General features: G+C 59.5%; 1 protein-coding gene and 1 pseudogene across 5 annotated transcripts; both read right to left on the bottom strand.

The window, feature by feature from the left end:
- Positions 1 to 215: 215 nt before the first annotated feature.
- SLC25A29 (solute carrier family 25 member 29) lies at positions 216 to 20,572 on the bottom strand. Of its 5 annotated transcripts, XM_060161119.1 has the most exons (8): positions 18,604 to 19,715; positions 17,777 to 18,018; positions 17,311 to 17,442; positions 16,357 to 16,428; positions 14,326 to 15,851; positions 8,753 to 8,796; positions 2,544 to 2,627; positions 216 to 2,226 (listed from the first exon to the last, which is right to left on the bottom strand). In XM_060161119.1, the coding sequence occupies exons 5-8, from the start codon at positions 14,357 to 14,359 to the stop codon at positions 1,477 to 1,479; spliced, it is 912 nt and encodes a 303-aa protein (XP_060017102.1). In that variant the 5' UTR covers positions 14,360 to 15,851; positions 16,357 to 16,428; positions 17,311 to 17,442; positions 17,777 to 18,018; positions 18,604 to 19,715; the 3' UTR covers positions 216 to 1,476. The 5 variants fall into 5 exon arrangements, with proteins under 5 accessions (XP_060017102.1, XP_060017019.1, XP_060017195.1 ...); XM_060161036.1 differs by adding an exon at positions 20,396 to 20,572 and having other exon boundaries at positions 14,326 to 17,442; positions 18,604 to 18,877; XM_060161212.1 differs by having other exon boundaries at positions 14,326 to 17,442; positions 17,777 to 17,971.
- Positions 2,169 to 7,306, bottom strand: LOC132510098 (small nuclear ribonucleoprotein E-like; annotated as a pseudogene).
- Positions 20,573 to 23,699: the final 3,127 nt, after the last annotated feature.

Raw genomic sequence — 23,699 nt, 5'->3', positions numbered from 1 at the left:
CTGCCCGGCTGCGACTGTGCTCAGCATGTTTGTGAGCCGTACTCCCTTAATCCTCACGCCTTCATTAGCCCCATTTTGTAGATGAGGAAACCGAGGGTCTGGAGGTACCCCGTAGCTGGCCCAGGTCAGGCAGACCACCACCATGCTGGCCCCTCTGACTCGTGTCGGGGTGGGACTGAGACCTCTTCCTCTACGATACACAAAGCCCCACTGTCTTAAAAAAACAAAGAACACTTTATTCCCTTGGCGGTTTCTGTACAACAATGATGCCACGTGTACAAGGTGGGAGTCCTGTCCTTCCTTGAGCACAGCCTGCCTCCTGGGAGAGCTTATCACTTTGCCCAAGAGGCTGAGCGCCACTCGGGGCAAAGGAGGCCACAGTCACCTCCAACTTGTGCAGAAGCATCCTCCTCCCCGCCTATTCACATGGCCATGATGCACTGGATGCGCCCGGGCTGCCCTGAGCTCACACCACAGCCCCGCTTCTAGTGACAGCCCCTGGAGCGTGGGCTCAGATGCCCTTCGGCCTGGAGGGGCCCAAACTGGCGGTACCTGTGCCCACTTACAGGCCCTGCGATGATTCACAGGGACACGAAGCATTGAGGTTGCCTGGGAAAGGCACCATTTCCTGGGGAACCCTGGTGTTGGTTCCTGGCCGTTGGTAGTGGGCCAGAGCCCCAGACATCCGCTGACCCACGTCCCCATTTTACAGATGGGCAGCCTGAAAGCCCAGAGGGTGAAAAGACTTCTCCTTGCCATGGCTGTATTTACCTGTTGAGATCTCCCCTCCCACTGACCTGTGCCCGCTCCCCCACCCCGGCCCCTAGGCCAATACGGAGCTTCCAGAAGGTCTCATGGCTTCTTAGTGGTCCCCCAGATTACCCTCCAGTGGGAGCATCAGGGGTAGGGGTATTCCCAGCCTTGCCACATGGAGAAGCTGGAGTGCACTGGCAGAGGATTCAGTTCTATGATACCAGGAGCCCCTGAGCTGCCTCTCTGTCCCTAACACAGACTGGACAGGTGGCCGAGAAGTGTCCCGAGAGCTCCGCCAGGTGGAGGATTTGCAGCGTTAGCGAGTCGCTGGCAAGCTCATGGGTGGGTCATCAGAGACCCCCATGGTGGTGTGGCTGGGATCCCAGGAAAGGGCTGGCGTGTTGGCTGGGTTTCTGGAAGACTCCAAGTAACAGTGCCAGGCTGGGCGCCGCAGGGGCATCATCTCTGAGCTTCCTGACTGTACAACGTGGGCATGAGGATCCCCATTTCACAGAGGAGAAAACCGAGGATGTCAAATTTGTGGCCAGGGTCACCCAGCTCGGGCGTGGAATTCAACCCAGGTCTGATGGAGTCCACAGCCCACGGGGTCTGGGAGTCCGGTGCAGGGCGGTTGGCGTCAGGGCCCCAATTTATGTCTAGGCTGCGTTTTGGAAAAGCGGCCCCGGGAGAGGTCGGGCCCTCTGGTGCCGGGGGCCCCGGGTGTCACAGGCTGGAGGGCTGGGCCAAGGCGGGCCCCGCCGGGGCGGCGGGCACGGCATCACCCTCGGGCCGGGCCTCCTCGCCGCGCGCGTAGCTGAGCACCACGGTGACGGTGGCGAAGGTGGCGGCGTTGACGGGGAAGGCGCGCAGCAGCGTGGAGGCCAGCCCGCGCGTGAAGACGCGCCAGCCCTCGGCGCGGTAGCTCTGGCGCACGCAGTCGAGGATGCCCCGGTAGCGTGGGGCGCCCCGCAGCCCGTCAGCCTGCAGCCGCGACTTCACCACGTCCAAGGGGTAGGTGGAGAGCCAGGACGCGATGCCCGACGTGCCGCCCGCCAGTAGCAGCTTGGGCACCAGCAGGCGGTCGCCCGGCTCGCAGCCCAGCGCGCGTGTCAGCGTGTCGTAGGTGAGGAAGTAGACGCCGAAGCTGGGGGTCTCGCGCAGCAGCGTGGACACCATGCCCCGGTTGACGCCGCGCAGGCCCTCCCGCCGGTAGACCTGCGCCAGGCAGTCCAGGGGCCCGCGGTAGGTGCGGGCCGGCCCCGCCTCCTGCAGCTGCAGCCGCGTCTTGGCCAGCTCCATGGGGCAGCAGATGACACACTGGATGGCGCCCGCCGCCGCGCCTGCCAGGAACTGGTTCAGCGGCGAGTCCCGGCCCAGGGCCCGGAGGGTGTTGCCCTGCACGCCGAACACCAGCGCGTTGATGAAGGTGAGCCCCAGGAGGGGCGAGCCCAGGCCGCGGTACAGGCCCAGCACCTGCGGGGCGCACAGAGACGCGTCAGGGGCGTTCCCGCTTGGAGTCCGGGGTTGCCCAAGCCCACCTCTCCAGGGACCCTCCATGCAGCTGGCGGCTGCCCCGGCCCACCCTAGCGGTACACGAGGATCAAGAAGAATTTTAGTAGAACCGAAGCCCTCAATCTGAGAGGCCTGGGCACTTGCACCCTGCCATTCGCAAAGCCCGGATTTGCCCGACAGTTGCCCCGACGCCTCTTCTTCCAGCTCTGTGGTCTGCGGACGGCAGCATCCCAGAGGCTGGTTCCCCGCCACACCCCCACCGGCCCCAGGCCACTCACGCCTTCCTGCTTGATGATGGCTTGGAAGCAGTGCAAGGTCCCTCGGTACTGGGGCTTCTCCACGCTCTGGACCTGGAGCCGCACCTGGAAGGAGGGCCCGGTGAAAGGCGGGCTAGTGGAGCCAGGACGCCCAGCTCCCCGGGGCCAGCACTCAGGACACCCGGGGAGGCGCTCTCCAGGAGGCCCGAGGCCAGACCCAGAAGGCAGGGAGCCAGGGAGCTTTCTGTGGCTTTAGGAGTTCCGGGGGTGGGGGGCAGGGCTGGGTGTCTGTGCCTCTTCAGGGAAGGCTATCAGCGGGCAGTCACAGGGACAGCCAGCTGCAGAGGGGCAGGGGTCCTCAAGACCCCTGCTTCACTATCTCTGCACCGTGTAGTGACAGTGGGGCATGCGACATCTCTCGAGACCTCCCCACCCTCCCGGTAGCAAATCGTGGCCGACGCCAAAGGGGCTCAGGATCTAACATCCCACCACGCACTCCCTTCATCAGGGGCTGGCAGCGCGCAATGGGCACTGAAAGTGAGGAGCCTCGGGCCTCGTGGGCCTTCTGCTTGGTTTCTGCCAGTGCCCCCCGGTGAGGGCAGTGGTCATGAGTTAGTAAAGCGGTGACAGGAGAGCAGCTGGCAGCCTCCTTGGGGACCGTGTCAGCAACTCTGGGGCCTGGGGGATCAGGCTGCGCTGCCCTTGGAGCCCAGCGGGCCAGAACCTCACTGTGAAAGCATTCTTTGTTGACCGAGAGCTTATCTCTGTCCTTGATATGCAGGCCCCACAGTGCAGAGCAGAAGCACATTTCCTGAACTCCGAATCCGTGTCACGCGGGTCGGGGTGAGCTAGGTTAGGTCCCATTCCGGGAGCTGGTCTCCGGCTCTGACTCAGAGATTATCACCATTACAGGCATAATCAATGGCTGAAGTGGGTTCGGTCACTCCCATTTCAAAGGTGGGAAGACAGGCTCAGAGATGTTTTGCAGCTCGGTCAGGCTGTCCACTCCAGGGACCTGAGTGGCTGTGTTGGTCGGGGCCAGGGTGGGGTAGGGGTGCTGGCGAGTGCACTTACAGGAAATGTTTTGTAAGGAAGAAAAGAATATACCATCTCGGCACACGAGGACCTCAGCCAACAGCTGGCAGACACTGCTCTGAGAGGCAGCTGACCACCGAGGGCACCCTGCGACGTTCACCCCAGCACCCCTCCCTGCCCTGGCTGCCAGCTCAGAGGAGAGAAGCACAACCACTCGATGAACTTGGAGAACATATTAACACCATGAGCTCTGTCTCAGGTTGTTTTCTGTGATGGGAGGCTCTTCATTTTCCCTTCAATGTTCTGGGGTCTCTGGGGGACTCTCTCTTCCTCCTGTGGTCCCCCGACACTGACACCAAGAGGGCTGTGTCAGCAGACATGACCTGAAACGGAGCTGTTCCCTCCGAGGCTGGACTTTCAGATGCCTCGGGGGAGTCTTTTAAGTCTTGACAGGATGTCATTTGAGGACTGAGGGACCCACCCCTGGAAAAGTGGTCATTCGCACACAAGCCCCGGAGGCTCCCAGCTCCCCGACGGGGCTGGGAGACCCCACGTGAAGACTCCCTGATCCAGAGGGGGCTGATTTTTCTCAGCCAGCCCCCAGGGCTCCCACCCCAGGATCTGGGCTGGGCCCAAGCTCACCTCACACCCTCCCTGTCCCTAGCTGGGGAGAGATCTCTGGGGCATGGGGGGTGGGGAGGGGCGTGGCGTGGCGGGGTCCAGGCCCAGGGTCTGATTGGGGGGGGCGGGGAGGGGGGAACGACAGAGAAGAGAAGCGTTGGGTTCACCTGGTCTGTACTTACTAGCGCTCTCCGGGGTGAGGCTTAACGCTCATCTACAACAAAGTTACATTTTGCTATGGATGGAGACAGCCCCTAGCTCAGAAAGTAAAGGCGGTTAAAGCAACACAAAATTTCAACATCACATCCAGGCAGGGACCCCGGAGGCCAGCCCCCAGCCTCCCCGCCCCCTCCCCTGCCCGGGCCGGCTGTTCCCTGGTGAAAGAGGGCTCAGACACGGTGTCCCTGGTCACTGTCACATCCAGTGACACAGGACAGAAAATGGCCTTCCCACAGAAACATGTGCGAAGGCGGTGTGCCCGCGGACAGCAGCTGTGATTCTGGGTGCAACAGAGGAAACCAAACTTTGGACTCAGATTTTAGCCCCAAAGACCTGGAGGAACAAGCTGCCAATGTTGCAGCCATAAGGCAGCGGGGATGGGCATGGAGCACGGGTGTCCCTGCGCGCATAAGGCAGCGTGGATGGCCATGGAGCACGGGTGTCCCTGCGCGCATAAGACAGCGTGGATGGGCATGGAGCACGGGTGTCCCTGCGCGCATAAGGCAGCGTGGATGGGCATGGAGCACGGGTGTCCCTGCGCGCATAAGGCAGCGTGGATGGCCATGGAGCACGGGTGTCCCTGCGCGCATAAGGCAGCGGGGATGGGCATGGAGCACGGGTGTCCCTGCGCGCATAAGGCAGCGGGGATGGCCATGGAGCACGGGTGTCCCTGCGCGCATAAGGCAGCGTGGATGGGCATGGAGCACGGGTGTCCCTGCGCGCATAAGACAGCGGGGATGGGCATGGAGCACGGGTGTCCCTGCGCGCATAAGGCAGCGTGGATGGGCATGGAGCACGGGTGTCCCTGCGCGCATAAGGCAGCGTGGATGGGCATGGAGCACGGGTGTCCCTGCGCGCATAAGACAGCGTGGATGGGCATGGAGCACGGGTGTCCCTGCGCGCATAAGGCAGCGTGGATGGCCATGGAGCACGGGTGTCCCTGCGCGCATAAGGCAGCGTGGATGGGCATGGAGCACGGGTCTCCCTGCGCGCATAAGGCAGCGTGGATGGGCATGGAGCACGGGTGTCCCTGCGCGCATTCCGGAGCCCAGGTCCGAATTCATGAGGTTCAAGAGGTAAAACAGACCACAGATGAGAATTAGGATGGTGGCCGCCTGGAAAAGGGGAGGGCGGAGGTGTCAGGAGGGGAGGGGAAACAGACCACAGATGAGAATTAGGATGGTGGCCGCCTGGAAAAGGGGAGGGCGGAGGTGTCAGGAGGGGAGGGGGGTTTCGGAGGGACCGGCCTTGTTTCTTCTCCCAGGTGTGTGCTTCACGGTGATTCATAGATTCGTACACGGAGCGCGTGCGCACATTTCTCTGTGTGTGACACTTCAATTAAAACAACCACCGCAGAGCTATGAAGTAAATCCCACCTTTGCCCAAAGCAAGCAATATATATGGGCCTGTGTACATGTCTGTTTTTTGGTAGAAATCATTAACAAGGTTTGGGGGAAAGGTTACATAAAGGACTGTTGTCTTTTTGTTTTCTTTTTAGTTTATATGTCTCTGTTACGGTGAACATTTTTTATGACCTACATTACTTTTGTAATAGAAAGTCAACGAAAAAAATGTGTATGTACCCGATGATTAAAAAAGCCATCAAAAAAAAAATCACGTTTCCCAATTTTCTTTGAGAATGCTTAACTTTTATAATGGAAAACAGTAAAAAAAAAAAAAAAAAAAAAAAAGGCCATTGGTGATAGAGCATTAAATCAAACCAAATGAGTGTCTCTAGAATGAGCACAATTTAATGGTACCTGAGCCCATGGGTGGGACAAGAGTGTCAGTGGTGACTGCTGGGGGTGGGTTTTCTCCCCCTTCCGAATAAAAAGCTTGGCTTTTTTTTTTTTAAGAAGGAAACAATGTAAATATTTTAATAAAAACAATCCCACAGCATTTATTGTCATCTGGTAATAACATAAAGGTGAGCAAAACAATACGAATAAATGCTTTAGAACTACACTTCTAACAAAGGACACCTAAAAACACTGTATTGCCTTCTCAACAATTTCTCACTTCACTGATCATCTCTAGTTGGAGACACTCTGGAGCACAGTAATGTTATCTCCTTTCAGCGTGATCCGACTCAGCTGTTTTCTTGACTTTGTTTTAGCATGAATCTCTTCTGCATCATCTAATACGAAGTTCATATACTCATCAAAACCAGTGATACAGCCCTCTATCTGCATATTCACTTGCTCATAAAGCCATACCTGAATCCCAGATTTTGCAAGCATCGGAAGGTAAGATCGATGGGATGCACCTGCACCTTCTGCACCTTCCGGCCCCGGCCCCGTACGCCATGGCGGAAGTTCACAAAGACCACACTACCCCGCACACCAAGAGCTTGGCTTTTTAAAGACAGCTTTGCCCAGATGTGATGCTGGTGGGCCACGGTGGCAAAAACACAGTTCCAAATGGATCTCCTCAAAGCCCACCCTCCAGGTGCCAGGTAAGGTGGGGAGAGGGGTGTCCCGGGGGCAGGAACCCAGTGGGGCAGAGGCTCCTGTGTTCAAATTACTGCCGGGGGTGCTGGTCATGGTTCAGAAGGTCCGAGGGAGCTAGAGACGCCAGAGCAAAGTGCCCCCCAGCCTGGCGGGCCTGACTGAGGGGCCGGGGGCGGGGAGCTGCAGAAGGCCTGGCCAGGCCTGGCCGAGTCCTAGCTCAGAGAGGCCTCTGCAAAGCTGGGCTGAAGAAGTGAATCGGAGACACTTCCTGGCTGGATGCAGCTCTGAGAGGCATTCACAACACATGAACACGCGACAGAAACATGGCATGACGTGGACCCTGCTCGGCTGTCCTGGGCTGCTCTGGCCCGTGGGCAGGCTCCGGGGGGTGGCCAGCTGGGCAGACACCGGCAGCCGTGCGGACAGGCTGCCCCAGCACCTCACTCTCCACAGGCCCATATGGGGGCTCAGGGGCTGCTGAGTGGCCAGAAAGCCCGGCCTTTCCAACTCCTCCCCAAATGCGCTGAGTGGCTTGGAAGGAATAAGGAATTCCACGACCTTCGAACCAGCATTTCACCCAGCACAAACTGCACTGTTGAGCACCGGGCCCAAAGGCCTCAGTAATCTTGCCAACCCCTCACTGTGCAGGTCAGAACAGTTGGCCCAGAGGTAAAGTGACTGGCCCACAGTCCCATGACAGATCAGCCGGGCAGGGGGCCCGGAGCTGCACAGGCCCAGGGACAGACTTATTTTTTTTGGGGGGGGGCGCGGGGGAGACTTTGCTGAGTGGCTTGAGGGATCTGAGTTCCCCGACCAGGGATTGAACCTGGACCCTCAGCAGTGAAAGCGGGGAGTCCTAACTACTGGACCACCAGGGAATTCCCGGGACAGACCTTTTTAAAGTCAGAGCCAGTGCATAAGGCAGGGCCCTCACACCTGTGCTGGAGAAAATCCCTGCCCTAGTTCACAAGACTTGTTCTCAGCCCAGGAACACCTGGGTTCCTGAAGAAAGAGGAGACAGGGAGTCCTCTCAAACCCACCTAGGGATACCGTCCTCGCCTGCGCTCTGCCCTCGGCCCCCTGGGAAGAGATGCCAAGTTCAGTGTTCACAGCGGGACGCCAGGTCTGGCCTAGCGCCTGCTGCTGGCAGCTCACCGGGCTCCGGGGAAGCCCGCAAGGAAGGGTCCTGACGTGGCTACAGCTGAAGGACCAAAAAGCCCCAGAAACGGGGGAATCTTATTTGGGAATTTCCAACTGGGTATGCGGACTTCCTTGGTTTCCGTTGAGGTGCCGGAGAACCTGGGGCCCGACAACGTGCCAAGGTGTGGGCTCGCGGAGGGGAACTGGGCGCCGGCCCCGGGGCCATGCTCAGGAGCCACCAGCACCCTACAGGTGCACACCAGCCCTCGGGAAACGACTGCTCAGTTTCTCAGCCCTGATCACCACCGCTCTGTGAAGATCACGGTCACGGGAAAGGCTGACAAGGTTTGATTTTTCTGCATTTTCTCCCTGAACTTTCTTTTTCAGGAAGCTGTCTGGAGTTCTGCGTAAAGACGGAGGGGGGTGCCCCTTGCTCTGGGTGGGAGGAAACCTGTCCTTCGGCCCCTCAGTCCCAGCTGGCCAAGCCCCAGAATGGACCTCCAAGTTCAGCCCCAGCTGGGAGACTGCAGGGACAAACCTGGGAGGAAAGGCCGACTCGGCCTGGTGGACAAGCTGCCTCTCACCTGGGCAGCAGGGAGAAGAACCCTGACTCTACCTTCATTCTAGAACCTGTGGGAGGACCTTGGAAGGGCTCCCAAGGTGGTGCCCGGAAAGGGGGGTCCAGCCACCAGGACGCTGCAGGCCACCCTCCAATGTCTGTGCCTCCACGAGGGCCTGAGAATAAAACCTCAACGAGAGACTCACCTTGACCGTGTCAAACGGGTGTCCCACCAGCACACCTGCCACACCTGGAGGGAGAAGGGAGGACGTGTGACCCAGATGCCTCGGAAACCGCAGCGTGGGGCACGGTTCTGGCAAGGACGTGCCTGGCACATCCCGGGAGCCCCTTAATCCTCCGCGTGAGGGTAAGTGAGGGTGACCGCCCCGAGGTCAGGCCAGCACCTGGCCAGCTCAAAGCTGGTGACCCTCCCTCCGCCCTGCTGCTCACTGCAGGTGACAACAGAAGCTCCCCCTTGGGAGGCCGCACATGCCATTTCTAAGATGCTCACATCACTCCAAATACCTGGCACGGCTGGGGGCTCCAGGGCTCTGGACTTGGGGCCGGCCCCTCGCCCAGATTTGAACTTTCCCCTGTCATTTACCAGCTGGTCGAGCTCACAAAGAACTCGGTGTCTGAGCGTCACTCTCCTCACCTGTACAGGTGTGAAGGTCAACCTCCCCAGGGCTGCTCCTGGCCCCGAAGTGCTGACCCAGGACCTGAGGCGTTCATGCCTGGTTATGTACCAGTCCAGGACCTGTCCGAATCCAGCCCCCCTCAGAGGACAAAGGCTCCCCCTCCAAATGGCCCACAAGCACCTGTCAGAGTCCTGCGTGCTGTGTGCGTTACAAACATCCCTGTGAATCAGGCAGTCTTGTTACTCTGCTTCAAGGAAGAAGTGAGGCTCAGTGAGGTCGGGTAACTGCTGTGCTGACTCCCATGCTTTCCTCCCTAGAATTTCATGTGTGTACATCTTACAGTTCTTCTTCTTTTTTTTTTTTTGCTATATTTAAATGTATAATTAAATATAGCGATTAAACAGGCTAACATTTGTTGAGTAACAAACAGTAACGTTTCTACCTTCTGGTTACCGTTCTTAGTTTTGTCCGTGTACCAACTCTTTCTTATGTATGTAAAGAAAGGACCATTAGCCCGTTTTACAGATGAGGAAACTGAGGCATAGAAAAGTAATATGTCCATGCCACACAGCTGGGTAAGCGGTGGAGCCGAGATCTGGACCCAAACCTTCTGGCCCTGGAGCCGCCCTCCTTAACTACTCAGAGCTAGCTCCCTGTCAGAGCTGGTTAGCATGTTCGTGGATGCCCAGAGTCAACGGGAGTTACTACGCTTCTTCATAAATTGAATTTTTTAAAATTTATTTATTACTATTATTATTATTACTTTTTGGCCGCGCCGCATAGCATGTGGGATCTTAGTTCCCCGACCAGGGATTGAACCTGTGCTCCCTGCACCGGAAGCGTGGAGTCTTAATCACTGGACTGCCAGGGAATTCCCCCATAAATTGTATTTTTAATCCTTGTATAATGTCCTCTTCATCTTAATGCTTCGGACCTTAAAATCCACTTTGTTTGATATTAGCTTTGCCAATCCTGCTTTGTTTTTGGTCACGTGTGTCTGGTATAGTTTTGTCCAGTTCCTAATTTTCAACCTTGTCTTACTGCTTTGTTTTAGTTGTTCCACAATCTACAGCTGGGTTTTGGTTTCTACTCTGGCCTGCAGCAGTCTCAGATTTTGCCAAGACAAGAGCTCATCTGACGTGATTCTGTCTCATTTTATGGGCATGATCTATGTACTTCCTTTCCTTTCCACATTTTTGCTGGTTCAGGCAAACTACTATTTATCCCCTTTCTGCTTGCTAATTTCTTCAGCTAAGAGTTACTTCTGCTTTTGAACACTCATAACCCTTATGTAGAAACAGGGTGAGAACTGTCCCTGCCATGGGGTGAGAGTAGGAGGCTCTCTCTGCCCTCTACTGCCCCACCCTACCCCCAAGGGGGTTCCCACCCTGCCAGCTTCCACTGATCTACAAACCCCACGGGACTCGGGGCTATCCCATCTCCTCTTCACCTCTCCCGCCATCGTGGGGTCTCTACTCCGATCATTGGAGCCTTTCTTGACTATGGCCCTCAGTTGTAACACATGGGAGACATGCCCTCTGAATTCCTGCTCATCTGCAAAATCTGCTTCTTTAACGCCATTAGGGAAAACAGTCCTGTGCTCTGGTGAGAATTCCGGGCCCAGGCCATTAAGGGCAGCAACGTCCCAGAATCTTCCGGTTTCCAGTGCAGATGAGAAATCTGTTGTCAGCGTGTCTGTTCTCCTTTATCAATAACTTATTTATTCTATGAAGAAGCCACTGAGATTTTATCTGTAGATTTCGGGAATGTCACCAGGAGATACCAAGGGTGTTGTCTTTTTCCTTTAAAAGAACCCAGCCTGGAACTCTCCCAGCACAGACTAGCCTTTTCCTGATCAGAGAAAATTTCCTCTATTATCTATTCATCATCTCCAGACCTTTTTCTCCCTCTGGGACCCCTAACATTCAAGGTGAGTGAAAAGACACCCCAAGCCTGTCTTTCCCCTCGAGACTTCCACCTCTGTGTTTCTGATCTTCGAGACACACTTTGTTTTTATCGCTTGAGATCTACCTTCTTTTTCATTTCATGTTTCGAATTTTCTGAATTTGAAAATCCTAATTCTAGGACCTCCTCTCGTGGGCTGTAACTGGATCTCCTCGGGTTCTGGAAACCTAACACTGCCTGGGGTGCGTTGCCTGGCCTTCCTTCTCTCTCCAGCCGTGCCCCCTGCAGCCAGGCCCAGCTGGGGTGGGGGTCCCCTTCCTGTGGGTGGGTGCCCCCGCCTTTGGTCCCAGACTTGCCCAGGTGCCAGTAACAGCCTTCATCAGCCTGTGGGGTGGGAGAGGCGCCCCTCAATCCCACCAAGGGCTCCGAGAGCAGGCAGCTGCATTCCTATTTTTTCCCTTGATCTGAGGGCCCTCAGGCAAAGGGCTGGCGCCCCTCACCCTAAACATCTCCATCCACAGAAACAAGAGTCGGCTACGGGCCTGCCTCCATCAGGGCCTCCAGTCCCCCAAATCCTTACCCTTTTAACCTCCCAGTCACCTTGAGAGCCAGGAAGCCTGAGGGCCGTCTCCCTGAGAGGGGCCTACAGTCACAGCAGCCTAAGTGGACCGTGTCTCCCAACTCCAAAGCCGGTGCCCACTGCCTTACATAAGCTGGCCTTTGAGGGGCAACCCGCATCCCATGACCCTCAAGGGCAGGAGGTGGGACCACTGTCCTGGAGGCGCCTGGCAGAAGAAGTGGTGGGAAGGGACACCAAGATGACTGACCTGTCCCCCATATGCAGGGTCCCACTGCCTATGGTTGAATTTCCTCCCATCCATGCCTGTGGCAAGGGGACCCCCATTCAGAGCCCAAGGTCAGACCAGGAACTGACCCGTGGTGGGGGAGTGCAGGCGGGCATTGGGACCCTTCCACCCCGGGAGACCTCGGGGAAGCTGGCAATCAAGGTCCCATCTGCACCTCCCCGGAAGGCGAGGTTGAACACGTGGCCCACACCCAGCCAATCAGAGGTGACATACTGTCCTTCCTCCAGGCAATCTGAATCAAGAGGCACCCCAGCTGCCCTGAGCCTCCAGGCCTTGAGGAGCTCAAACCCCAAGGAGCCAGGCAGCCTCTGGGGGCCAGGCCCCAAGGCAGGGGCGCCACCTGCGCAAGGTTCCTGGACGGCCCCTCTGCTCCAGCCAGGCCGTGCCAGGGGCCCGGAAGGCAGGCCTGGGACACAATCCGGTCACTGTCCTGTGGGCCGGCCCCTAGCACCCGTGAGGCTGGGGGAAGGGAAGAGCTTGGCAGCCTCTCTCCACTTCTGAGGGCCTAGGTTTCTCCTGGGTCAAATATACCAGGAGAGGGTCTCTCCTATCCTTTCCCGTCACCGCTCACACAGTGCGGGAGAAGGTGGGCACCACCAGCCCCAGGCTTCCACCTGGATCCAGGTAGGGCAGTAGGTTTGGGGGCTGTGGTCCAGCTCTCCCGGGTGCTGGACCCTGGCCTTGCCCCAACCCTGGGGCCTGGACAGGATCTCTCCCAGGTGGGCTTGGTGAGGATGGGCAGAAGGCATTCCAGGCAGGGTCCTGGGTAAGCAAGAGCCCAGAGTGACTTAACAAGTGTGTCTGGGGGGATGGGCCTGGCCTTAGGATGAGTGTTCCCAGCCCAATCCCCGTGGATCCCGGGACGCCTGCGTGAATACAGAAGGAATCCTGCGCCTCTGGGGAAAGAACCCACACTCTGCCTAGCGGAAAGGGGTTGGAAGGGGTGTTGGCCCTGGGGCTGAGCCACCACTGGGGGTGGGTAGAGAAGGGTCTGGGGCCCAGGAGAAGCCGGCGGCCTGGCGGCAGGACACTCAGGGAGGTCCCTCAAGGGGGACAGGAAGAGCAGAGAGTGGAATGGGGATGGGGGGATTGAGAGCTGGGTCCACAGAGGCCAACCCCTCCCGTCTCCTCTGGCACCCTGGGCTTGGGAGAAATGCTCCCCAAATTACTGAAAGCTCTGGGGCCTGGAGGTCTGATTGGGTAACCGTCTGGGACACTTCCTGGGCACACCCCCTTCTCCACCAGCCCTCCTCTGGTGCAGAACAGGAAGCTAGCAACGCACTGGTTTAAATGCTAGATGCTCTCCTCTTCCTCCAGGTGCTCACGGCTGGCAGGTAGCTGAGAGCTTTATTAAAGACAACAGGGGCAGGTGCCGGAGAAGAGAAGCACCTGATGTCAGAGACTGGATGGGGCCTGGGGACACCCAGCCAGCAGCCCTCTCCCCGTGAGGCAGAGCCCTGCCACTTCTGTCCACTCTGCTGAATTCCTGAGGGCTAACCCTGGCTCCCAGTGAATACCTGTTGAATAAATTAACTCTACAAGTAAAAGCTGAGAAACTAAAGGCCAGAGAGGCCAGTGCAGAGCCCGACGCCCAACGGTCAGGCCACAGCAGAGCCCGTACAGCACACTGATTCAGGTCCTCCCCGGGACACAGGACCCCAGCGCCACGCCCCGGCTCCGGTGACACGCACGCGTGAGACCAAGGCCTAGCTCGCGCGGCGTGTCAGGCCCACTCTGCCAGCCGGGTGGAGTCTAACCACCAGCAGAGCCACGTAGGAAGGGGGCGGGGCGCCAAAGCGTGACTCGGTGCCTGGGGTCGTGCCGGCGCCTTTTACGCCATCTCCCTAGGGCATCGTCCAGTGGCCCCGGCCCCAGCCCCACCCAGACGGCTACGGGAGAGGGGGGTACAGCCAGCTTCAAACTTTTTGGGTCGAGGGAGGGGACCCTGCTCCAGGTGGGCGCGGGCTGGGGGAGGGGGAGAGGGAAATGGGCTCGGGGCCTCGCCGTCCGCTGGCCTCGGGCGAGGAGGGCTGTGGGGCATCCTTCTGGCAGTCCCCTGGCAGCCACGGTACTGTCCCGGAGCGCCAGACCTCTCGTCCGAACGTGCCCTGAAGGACTTAGAAGACACCTGCCCTCGCGGACAGCGTGCTAGGCACCCTCCCGGCTTGTCGGCAATTCACGCCCACGAGAATCCCGTGAGACAAGAGCACTGTTAACCCATTTTACAGACGAGGAATCCCCCGCCTCAGGGTAAGCCACTGGGCCGAGAGCTCGCAGGTGGGCTGGCCTCCCAGCCCGGATGCCTCGCCCCGGCGGCCCGGCGTTCCCGGCCCCCGCACGCGCCCGGGCAGGACCCGCCCGCCTCCTTACCCCCAGCGCATCCAGCCAGAAAGTCGAGCGCCATTGCCGGGTCCTCAGTGAGGCCGCCCTTCCTCCTTGTCCTCTTTCTCTAGCCCCTCGCCGGGCTGGTCGCCGTCGAGGGCTCCCCCTGCCCTGCTGGGCCGGTACTCGGCCTGGCCGCCTCCAGGCACGGAGCACCGCGCAGGCTGGGGTCTGGCGGCGGCGAAGGCGGCTCAGCGCGCGACTCCTTGCCGGGCGCACGTCCTTCGCTGGCCGGCTCGCTGGCCCTTGCTGTCGCCAGCGCACCGCCCGTGGTCCCTCACCTCGGTCGGCGTGTCCGGCCCCTCGGACCTGCCGGCCGGGCTCGGACGGGGCGCAGAGCTCAGCCAACGGGCGGGCGAGGCTCGGACAACACCCCGGGCCCTGCGCGCCGCCGCCGCGCTTCATTGGCTGGGCGGACCTGGGGCGGGCGGGGCGGGAGGCACGTAACAGGCAGGCGGGCGGGCGGGGGAGCTGCCGAAGCGCTGCAGACAAAGAATGTGCTTCGTGCGCCCGCCCGCGCCGCCCCGGGCGGGAGAGGAAGCCGGTTGTATGCTGCTGCGGGAAGGTGGGGCCCGGCCCGGCCGGGGAGCCAACGGCCGGCGCGGCCCAGGAGCTTCCCGGCGTGCGCGATGTGGGTCAGCGGGGCGGGCGGTGGCGTGCGCTCGCTCCGGATTGGGCCTGGGATCCTGGGGCCTGGGTTTAGATCCCGACTCCGCCGCCCAGCCTCAGGGTCCTCGCCTGTATAATGGGGACACGCCGCGGTAACGAACGTGGAAGCGCCAGGACCCTCCAAGGCCTGCAGGCTCGGACACTAATTGTCACACTCCTCAAGCGGCGAAACACCCCCTCGGGGAGTCTTCGCCCCTCCCGTCTGTGCGCCCTCCTGGCGGTGGGCCTGCGGCTTCCGGCCGCCTGGCTCACCTCGGGGGGGGGGCGAGGAGCGTGGTCAGGCCCTCGCGGGCCCGCACCTGAGCGCGAACTGCGGGAGCCGCAGAAGGTTGTGAGGTGGGGGAGGTTCCTGGACTGGTCCGAGAGCCGCGAGGCGGGGGAGGCCAGATGGCGGCGCGTCCATATCGGCGGCCAGGCGCTGTGTGGCCGGAGGGGACGGTCCTCGAGCCGCGGCTCTGGGAGGCCTGCGGGCCTGGAGGGCCAGGCGGAGGGGAGGGAGGGTGCGAAGGCGAAGTGGGAGGGCGCTGGGCTCCTGTCTACGCGGGTGGCTGGGCGGCGGGGGGTCGGGGGGGTTAAGTAGGAGCCGAATCCGACGCCGCTCCCCGCCCCTCCCCCCCAGTCCCCGAGATTGGCAGTGGCAAGGGACCCCCTCCCTGCTCCCTGGGGAGGGTCCGGGTCAGAGACTTCCCCCTGCCCTCCTTCCCCAGCGCCTCACGAAGTCCTGATTGGCCGGTTGGGACCGGGCTTGGCTGGACGCTTCCTCACAATGGGAGTCAGGTGACACCTTCAGGCCTTCAGGCCTGCGCCCAACTTCCTTCTTCGTGCTCCTGTGGTCAGGACCACACCTTGCGGTGTGGCAGATCACACAGTTCTTTTATTTGCATTTTACTGTTTCTGAAATCGACACGGGGGTTGCCGTGGACATGTATCTCATGGACAGGTTTTAAATATTATATATACTTGGTACTAGGGGGTATATGTCAGGAGAATGTACAATAAGTAGTGAACCCTGGTGGTACAGAGGCCACTAGGAATCCGACGATTATGTGCGGTTTCCTTTTCTTCTTCTTAGAATCTAAATAGAACATTCCGTAAGCAGAGACCCAAACCCAGGTCTGCTGACTCCTAGTCCAGTGCTTGTGATGGCTGGTGGGCCCTGAGCTAGGGGTCTGGAGGCCTGGGTTTGAACATCGCCAGCCTCTGACCCAGCTCAGGCCTCAACAAGGCCCATGAGCCAGAAAAGCATGTGGGCCCCAGGAGCAGCCCAGACTCAAAACAGGGGCAGGAGTTGGCTGGAGACCTCTGAGGCCGTGGCGATTAAACTGGACAACCTACGTCCAGGTGACTCACCTCTAGGAACAGGGGGTCCCTGGGTGACTGAGGCCTCAGGAGGTAAAGCACAAATGCCTGTAGCATCCGTCCCTGTTTTTGGAGGTTTGACAGGAGAGTCAAGTGCCTTAACAGGGCAGTGAGTCAGAAGATTATTATGGACCAATTCATAAGGAGACAAAGAGGACCCGCTTTGTTTTGCTTTTAAGAGAACACAAGTGCCTTTAAGTTAATGCCATGCTTGGGGCAGGTGGCATGAGCCCTGACTCCTTGGGGGGGGGGGTCCTTGGGAAGGGGCCCAGCAGCCTGGTGCACAGTAGGCACTCAATATTTGAGCTTCAGAAAGCTCCTTGGAGGGAAGCCCTGTTCGGGCCGACCCTACAGGGATCCAGGTGGGGGAGCTGGTAGCTGGAGGGTGGGATCCTACAGGCCAGGGAGGAGGGGTGAGGTGTGAGGCCTCTAGCTGTGCATCCTGCTGGGAGGGCTTGGAAGTGGGGCTGGGCTGCGGGGGAGCCAGCGTTCAGGCTGAGGCGTGTCGGGTCTGGGGACAAAGGTCCAGTATGTGGTGAGCAGTAGAGGGGTGGGCTCTGGGGCAGGTCTGCCCACAGCGGCGTGTTGGAGAGGCCTAGGCTGTGGGTGCTGGGCAGTGGCCTCCAGCTGGGAGCACCCCAAGGGCAAGTCCAGGGTCTGTCCCGTTCATCCCAGGGTGTGCTGGAAGCAGCATTTTCAAGGCCGTGAGGAAGGAGTAAAAGCAGGCACTGCGAGGGGTGCGCCGCTGGCTTACTAAGCCCTACGACCACAGCTCCTGAAAGCCGCCTCTCCCTAAGAATCACGCATGTCCCCGCTGCCCGGGAATCCCTCCCCCAGCTGGTGCTCTGGGCCTGGAGCAGACCCTGGACCACATACAGTGTCACTCTAGGAACTGGACGAAAGCAGGGCATGGGGATGGGATGGGGGGAGACCCTCCTCCCTGACCTCCTGGGCCTTCCATGACAGCTGGGGAGAGACCCAGAAGCGAAGAAGTCGTGGCCAAGTAAATGAGTACGTCCAGACAGGCCTGCGTTATTACATCAGCCGCTGGGGCCCATGTCTGTTCTTCTTCATTTCCTAAGGATAAAATTACAGCACAGAATGTGCTCTTTCAAACTTCTCACGTTCCGCGGGGCCCCAGGACACTTCCCCCTCCCAGGGGAGGCCACCTTGCGGGGCTCAGACCCCAGCCTTTAAGAGGTGGGAGGGGCCCAAGGCCAGAGCAGTATGAGGACAGCTGGGAGGGGAGAAGTGGCACAGGGGACCAGGGGTCAAGCCAGGTCACTGAATGCACGGTAGAGTTTTTATTTTGCACAGCTTTTATAACTTCTTCCACAAGACAGTTTGGGTTTGGAAAATTTAGAAACACGAGCAGGTAAAAAAAAAAAAAATGGGTCGTAAATGTTCTCACCTTGGAATCTGATGAATTCAGTGACGGGAGGCTATTTGGACCCCGGGTGGGGTGGGGAGTGAGGTTGGAGCTCAAGGTGTCCCAGGGTGAGTGGGGTGAGGGTGGACCGAGGCACCTGCTGTGTAGACCTTCTGGGGTGTTAGGCCATGCCGGAGGGTGCGCAGGGCGAGGCTGGGGGCCAGGGCAGGCGTGATTCTATGATGGAAGCCACCGGAACAGGTTCCAAAGCTCCTGGGCAAAGGCTGGTGGGGGGGACAGGGCTGTCAACTGGCCCCCCTCTCACTTGGAATAAAACCCAAGCTCAGTGCCTCAGAGCCCAAGGTGACCTGGCTGCACCCTCACAACTCCAAGCTCATTCCCACCTCAGGGCCTTTGCACTGACTGCTTCCCCTGGGTGGGAGCTCCTCCTCCCAGCCTGGCACAGGTCATCTCCAGAACTCAGTTCCCTGCTCAACTCTCAGCTCCTCAAAAGGGGCTCGGCTGGGGGCCCCCCCACCCCATCCCCATGCCCTGCTTTCATCCAGTTCCTAGAGTGACACTGTATGTTCCTCTGTGTTTATCACCTCCCTTCCTCAGGCATGTTAGCTCCACCAGGGCCGGGACTTTGCCCCTCTTTGCTAACACTAAACTGGGCCTGGCACACAGCAGGGGGTGAGCAGGCAGCCGAGGAGCCTGCCCTGGGTGAGTGAGTCCTGCCCTGTGGCCACGGGTCTCCCACCCCAAACCTCTAGGATTGGAGTCTCCCAGAGAGACCGCTAAAATGCAGATTCTAGGGCCCCACCTGGGCCCTCGGAGCAGGCAGAGGCAAAACCTGCATTGAAACTGACCTCTTCAGGGGCCGAGACCGTCTCCAAGGACAGGTTCGGGAAGCTCTGGCTCAGTTTTGCTTTTCAGTCTCAACTTGGACCCCTCCTGGCTGTGTGGCCCTGTGAGCCATCTTTGTCTCAGGTTCGTCATCTGTCAGATGGCTTCAGGAGGATTCTAGGGTCCAGAGCAAGTGAAGGAGGCCACGCAGAGTGGGCACAGAGCAGGCGCAGACCCCGCCTTGCTGTCGTTCCTCCAGAGCAAAGTGCCCGGCTCTCTGCCTTTATCCATTGACACCTTTGCAGGAAACATGGAAGATCAGAATTAATTAATCAGCTGAGGTACTGAAGGGTTTCCTAAGGGCCTCTTTTTTTTTTTTTTCCTAAGGTCTTCTTAAACCCTGACCCCACAGCTGGGCTCCAGGCCCTGGCTCAGGAGGGCCCTCTAATGGCTGCTGAAGATGCTGCAGTGAACAGGCGTGGTGGCTTTGTGCCAGTGCCAATGAAGGGACTCTGCCCAAGGGGCGTCTTTCTCCTGGTGGATAAACGTCTGCCGTCTGCGTGACCCTCTGGCCTCTGGTCCAGTCTGCACTGGGAGTGACTCAGCCACCCCAGTGAGGGTGTCTGCGCTGGGCCTCAGAGGGTGGAGGGCCTGGGACCCCTTAGGGACAGTCAGCCAGTGTCCTGGTGGCCCCTCCCGAGTCCACGGCGCCCAGAGTTCTGTTGGGTAGATTTTGCGGAATTCACATCTCAGTTGAATTTAGTCATCCCCAAAGCGGCCACCGCGCTGTGTGTGTGGGTTTCTTGCATCTTCCTTCAGCTGCAAACAGTCACAGTTTTCCCCAGGACCACCTCTCCAAGTGAGCTGTGGCCTCCGCCGTGCTCCGCACCCACTTGGCCTTGGAGTGAGTGGACCGAGAGGCAGGATCGAGGGAGGCTCTGGCCAGAGTATGAGATGAACAGAAACTCAAGATGGGGAGTGATATAAATAGACACGGCAAGTGCTCCTGGTGTAAAAATAGAGCTAAGGGGAAGTGCCTGGGGCGCCCTGGACCCGAAGGCCAGTAGGGGTGGACCCCGGCTTGGGTTGGGCTAACTGGCCAGCACAGAGGGGCTGGGCTGGGGGGAGCTCGGCCAAGCGTGGACACGTGTGCTTGCTGCCCCCGGGCCTCCTGGGGCCAGGCCTGATCGGTGCCCTCTGGGGGCTCCACTGTCATGGTGGGGGCAGCTGGGTGAGCAGACCATCCCCGGCTGACGGGCAGTGTGAGCAGGCACCCAGCGCAGTGGCCAGAGGAGGGCCGTGTGACCCCACCCAGGCGGAGTCGGTGGGAGGGTGGGGCCCCGGGCAGGGGTACTGGGTACTGAGCCCAGGGGCATGTCCGGACGGCAGGGTGGCAGGCAGGCTCCTCGCCAGCGCCGGAGACCACGGAGAAAGGGGCTGAGAGAAAGACATCAGCACCCTGGAACCCAGGAGCCCTGCTGTGGTTGTTGGACCCAGAGTCCAAGCTCCCCTTTTCCAGAACCTGTCCGGGTGGGAGGGGCCTTTGTCAGCGCTGTGTCCCTCCTCCCTCCTGTGGCTTCCTCTGTCCTGCCTGCCCAGCCTGGGGCAGTCACCCAGCCAGATGTGAGCCAGCGCCCGACTGGGGCAACCGAGCAGGGAGAACGGTCCCCTCTGCCCAAGCCAGAATCCCCCCTCTGCCACCTGCCCCGCTGCTTTGGGCTCTGCCCTCTGGAGCCCCTGCCACAGGCCCGGCCTTGGGCCCCTTGGGTGCCTGACACTCGGCTCCTGTGCCACTCAGCCAGGGGCCAGGCTCACCTCCCAGGTGAAACCCTCTCGGGGCCTTGCTGTCCAAATGGAGGGTGGCCGGCCGGCTTCTGTCATCCGCCTTTGAGCATCTGTTCTGCCAGCGGGGGTGCAGGTGAGCCTGCCCTCAGGGGCTTCCTGTCAGAGTGCCTCTCTCTCCTTCGCAGCTGGCTCAGGCATCTCCTCCGCCCTGACACTTTGTCCCAGCCTCCCTCCTTCACTGGCCACTGCCCCCCCAGGCCCGCCGCTTCCCCTGGATGTGCCCGTGCCCACAACCAATGAGATGTGTCCACATGCTCCAGCCAGGGTGGTCCAAGCCCCTCCCAGTCCTGGCCCGCCTTCGGCCTTCCCCCACCGCGCTCCCTGCCGGTCTCGTCCAGGTCTCATGTGCTGAGGACGCCCGTCCAGGCAAGCGCTCCTCTTGCTGCCTGTGAGCAATTTGTCTTTTTTTTTTTTTTTTGGCTGCATGACGTGGCCTGCGGAACTTCCCCGGCCCGGGATCAAACCCAAGCACCCTGCAGTGGAAGTGCGGAGTCTTAACCGCTGGACCACCAGGCAGGTCCCCCTGTTGCTGCCTGTGCAGAAACCACCCCCTTCAAGAGGGCCACGACTGCATAAAGGCATTGTGGCCGGACCCCGGCTGTGTGGGAAGCTAGGCGCCGTGTTCTGAGCCTGCTCAGGCGGTCCTGTGGAGCAGGTCCATTTGGCCAGGAACTGAGGCCCCCAGCCGACAGCCGTGTGAGCGAGTCGGCCTGGAACACGGTCCTCCGGCCCCCGGCAGGCGTCCGATGGCGCAGCCCTGGCTGACAGCTTGACTGCAGCCTCACGAGAGACCGTGAGCCAGAGCCCCGAAACTAAGCTGTTACCGGATCCCTGACCCTCAGAAATGGCGAGATAATAAACATTTGGTATCATAAGCTTCTGAGGAATTCGGGGATAATTTCTCATGCAGTAATAGATAACGAATACACTCCCCAGCCAGGCCGGGGCTGCCGGGCAGCATCTGAGTCATTTTTGAATCCCAGCACCCAATGTGAGGCCTGCACAAGAAGGTGTGCGCTGGAATGAATGAATGACTGACAGACGTCAACAGCTTGCTCTCCCCACATCATCAGATATGATGGGCCTCAGGCCCTGCTTGGGACAGAGCCTCATTCCTCAATCCACGCCCCTGGGTCTTAGATCTGGGTGGTGTCAGAGGTCACCTTGTCCAGGCGAGAAGCTTGAGGCCCAGGGGGTATGGTCCTCTCAGCCCTTCCAGCCAGTGGACCCCAGGGTTGAAGATGCCTCCTGGGCAGGTCGTGAAGGGGTCACAGGGGACTGGAAACAGGAGACGCTGTAAGGAGTGACCAGAGGGTTTTGGCTATGGCCTGGGTGCCGGGGAACTGGGGAGACAAGGCCGGCGTGTGGGTGGAGGCAGGGCAGGACTGGAGGAGCCTGACCGCAGGCCCAGGAGCAAGGCAGCAGCGGAGCCGGACCTGAGGCTGCTGGCTGGCCCTTCGAGGGTCTCTTCTGCTCCGTCTGACAGCCGGTGCCTGGAGCCTTCAAAGTCCTTACTGGCATTGGGACTTCCCTGGCCGTCCAGTGGTTAAAACTCCGCGCTTCCACTGCAGGGGCTGTGGGTTCGACCCCTGGTCGGGGAGCTAAGATCCCACATGCTGTGTGGTGAGGCCAACAAAATAAGAAAAAAAGAATTTTAAAAGTCCTTATCTGCATTAACCCTGCCCTAGGTAGCTGTCGTCCCTGTTCGCAGATAGGGAAACTGAGTCATGGGGTCCAGTTCATCGGTGTCACCGGTGGCACAGCGGGGCTCAAATTCCAGGTCTTCCCCTAATTGTCACTGGCCCACGGTGTCCTCATCTGTAACACAGGGGTGGCTCCAGGGGGCCTGGCGCTCTGAGCTGAGCTCAGACGTAAAGGCAGCACCATCTGGCACCCCCAGTGGGAGCAGTGGGAGCTGGGGGCAGCCCTTCCTGTTCACCCCGTTGCCAGGGTGGAGGTGAGGGCACGGGAGACAGCAGGGGACGCCCTGTCATATGCTTTGCAACCGAGGCCCTGGGAGCCAGGGCCCTAACCCCTCAGGATATCAGAGGGGGGCTAGGGTGTCTGGGAGAACTGAGGTGGGGACTCTTCCACCCCCTTTCCCCCGAACCAGTCACACCCTAGAGATACCCCCCCCCACCAAAGGTGGGTGCAGCCTTGCCTCCTGCCCGTGGCCGTGTGGTCTGCAGCACCCAGCTGGGCATGGTGCGATCGCGCAGAGCACGGCAGGGGTCGAGCCAGAGTGTACAGGCTTCTCTCCCGTCCCATTTTACAGATGAAGAAACTGAGGCTCGGAGAGTCACAGGGTGAGCCAGGAGAGCACCCGGGCCCTCCTGACCTTGTCCAGTCTTGCCAAGGAGCCCCATTTTCTGGAAATGCCAATCTCCAGAGCCAGCCCAGTCCTCCAGTGCCCATTCTGGACTCATTGCCTGGAAATCCCACTGTCCCCCTCACCCCCGCCCCTCTAAATCCTGCCAAAAATGGCAACGTATGTGACAGATAAAAATAGTTCAGGTATCCTTGACCCAACAGACTCCTCTCTGAGAACGTGCCCACTGAAACGCCAAAGACTCCAAAGCGTGATTATTGGAGCACTTTCTGTAATAGACCGGAGTATCAAGTACAGTCCAAAGGACGTCACTAGCTCCAAGGACACCACTAGCAAGTTGAATCATAAGGGTGATGTTCAGAGCTCCTGGCTGAAGGCATGGCTCCAGGAGCCTCGTGGCTGCTGACGCCTTAGCTCTCTCAAAGCCATACGGTGGGAAGCAACAGAACTGCTCTCTTACAAAGACACTGAGGCCCCAGTGGATCACACAGTGAGAAGCGCACGGTGAAGGCCATGCCCGGGCAGCCTGGCTCAGCCTCCTGTCCACCCAGGCCCCGCGGCCACCCCACGGGCACTGTGTTCATGCAGGAGAAGGAAGTGAGTCCCCAGGTGCCACGGTGGCAAGGCGTCCCAGATGTACTGATAAGGAAAGGAAGCAAGTCGCAAAACGATGGTAAAAAAGAACTTGTATCTGCCTGCGTCGTGCTGGGTGGCGGGGCTCTCACTTCTGTGCTGGCTGCATCTCTTTGGTCTGGACTTTTTGTTAGTAACGTGCAGTCATTCCTTTTGCTATGAAGTGTAAGAACGCGTTTTAGGATGTGTCAAGCTCCTCCATGGCGCCTCGGCCAGCAAACAGCCCCGCCATGCCCAGGGGGGTCTCGCTCCCCCGAGCCCTTTGCATTGGCGGGGCCACGGTTGTCTGTGCCATGTCTGTCTCCCCCTAGA

The sequence above is a fragment of the Lagenorhynchus albirostris genome, chromosome 1 (assembly GCF_949774975.1).
Source record: "Lagenorhynchus albirostris chromosome 1, mLagAlb1.1, whole genome shotgun sequence".
In the NCBI taxonomy this organism is placed as follows: Eukaryota; Metazoa; Chordata; class Mammalia; order Artiodactyla; family Delphinidae; genus Lagenorhynchus; species Lagenorhynchus albirostris.
This window is presented reverse-complemented; position numbering and strand designations above follow the sequence as displayed.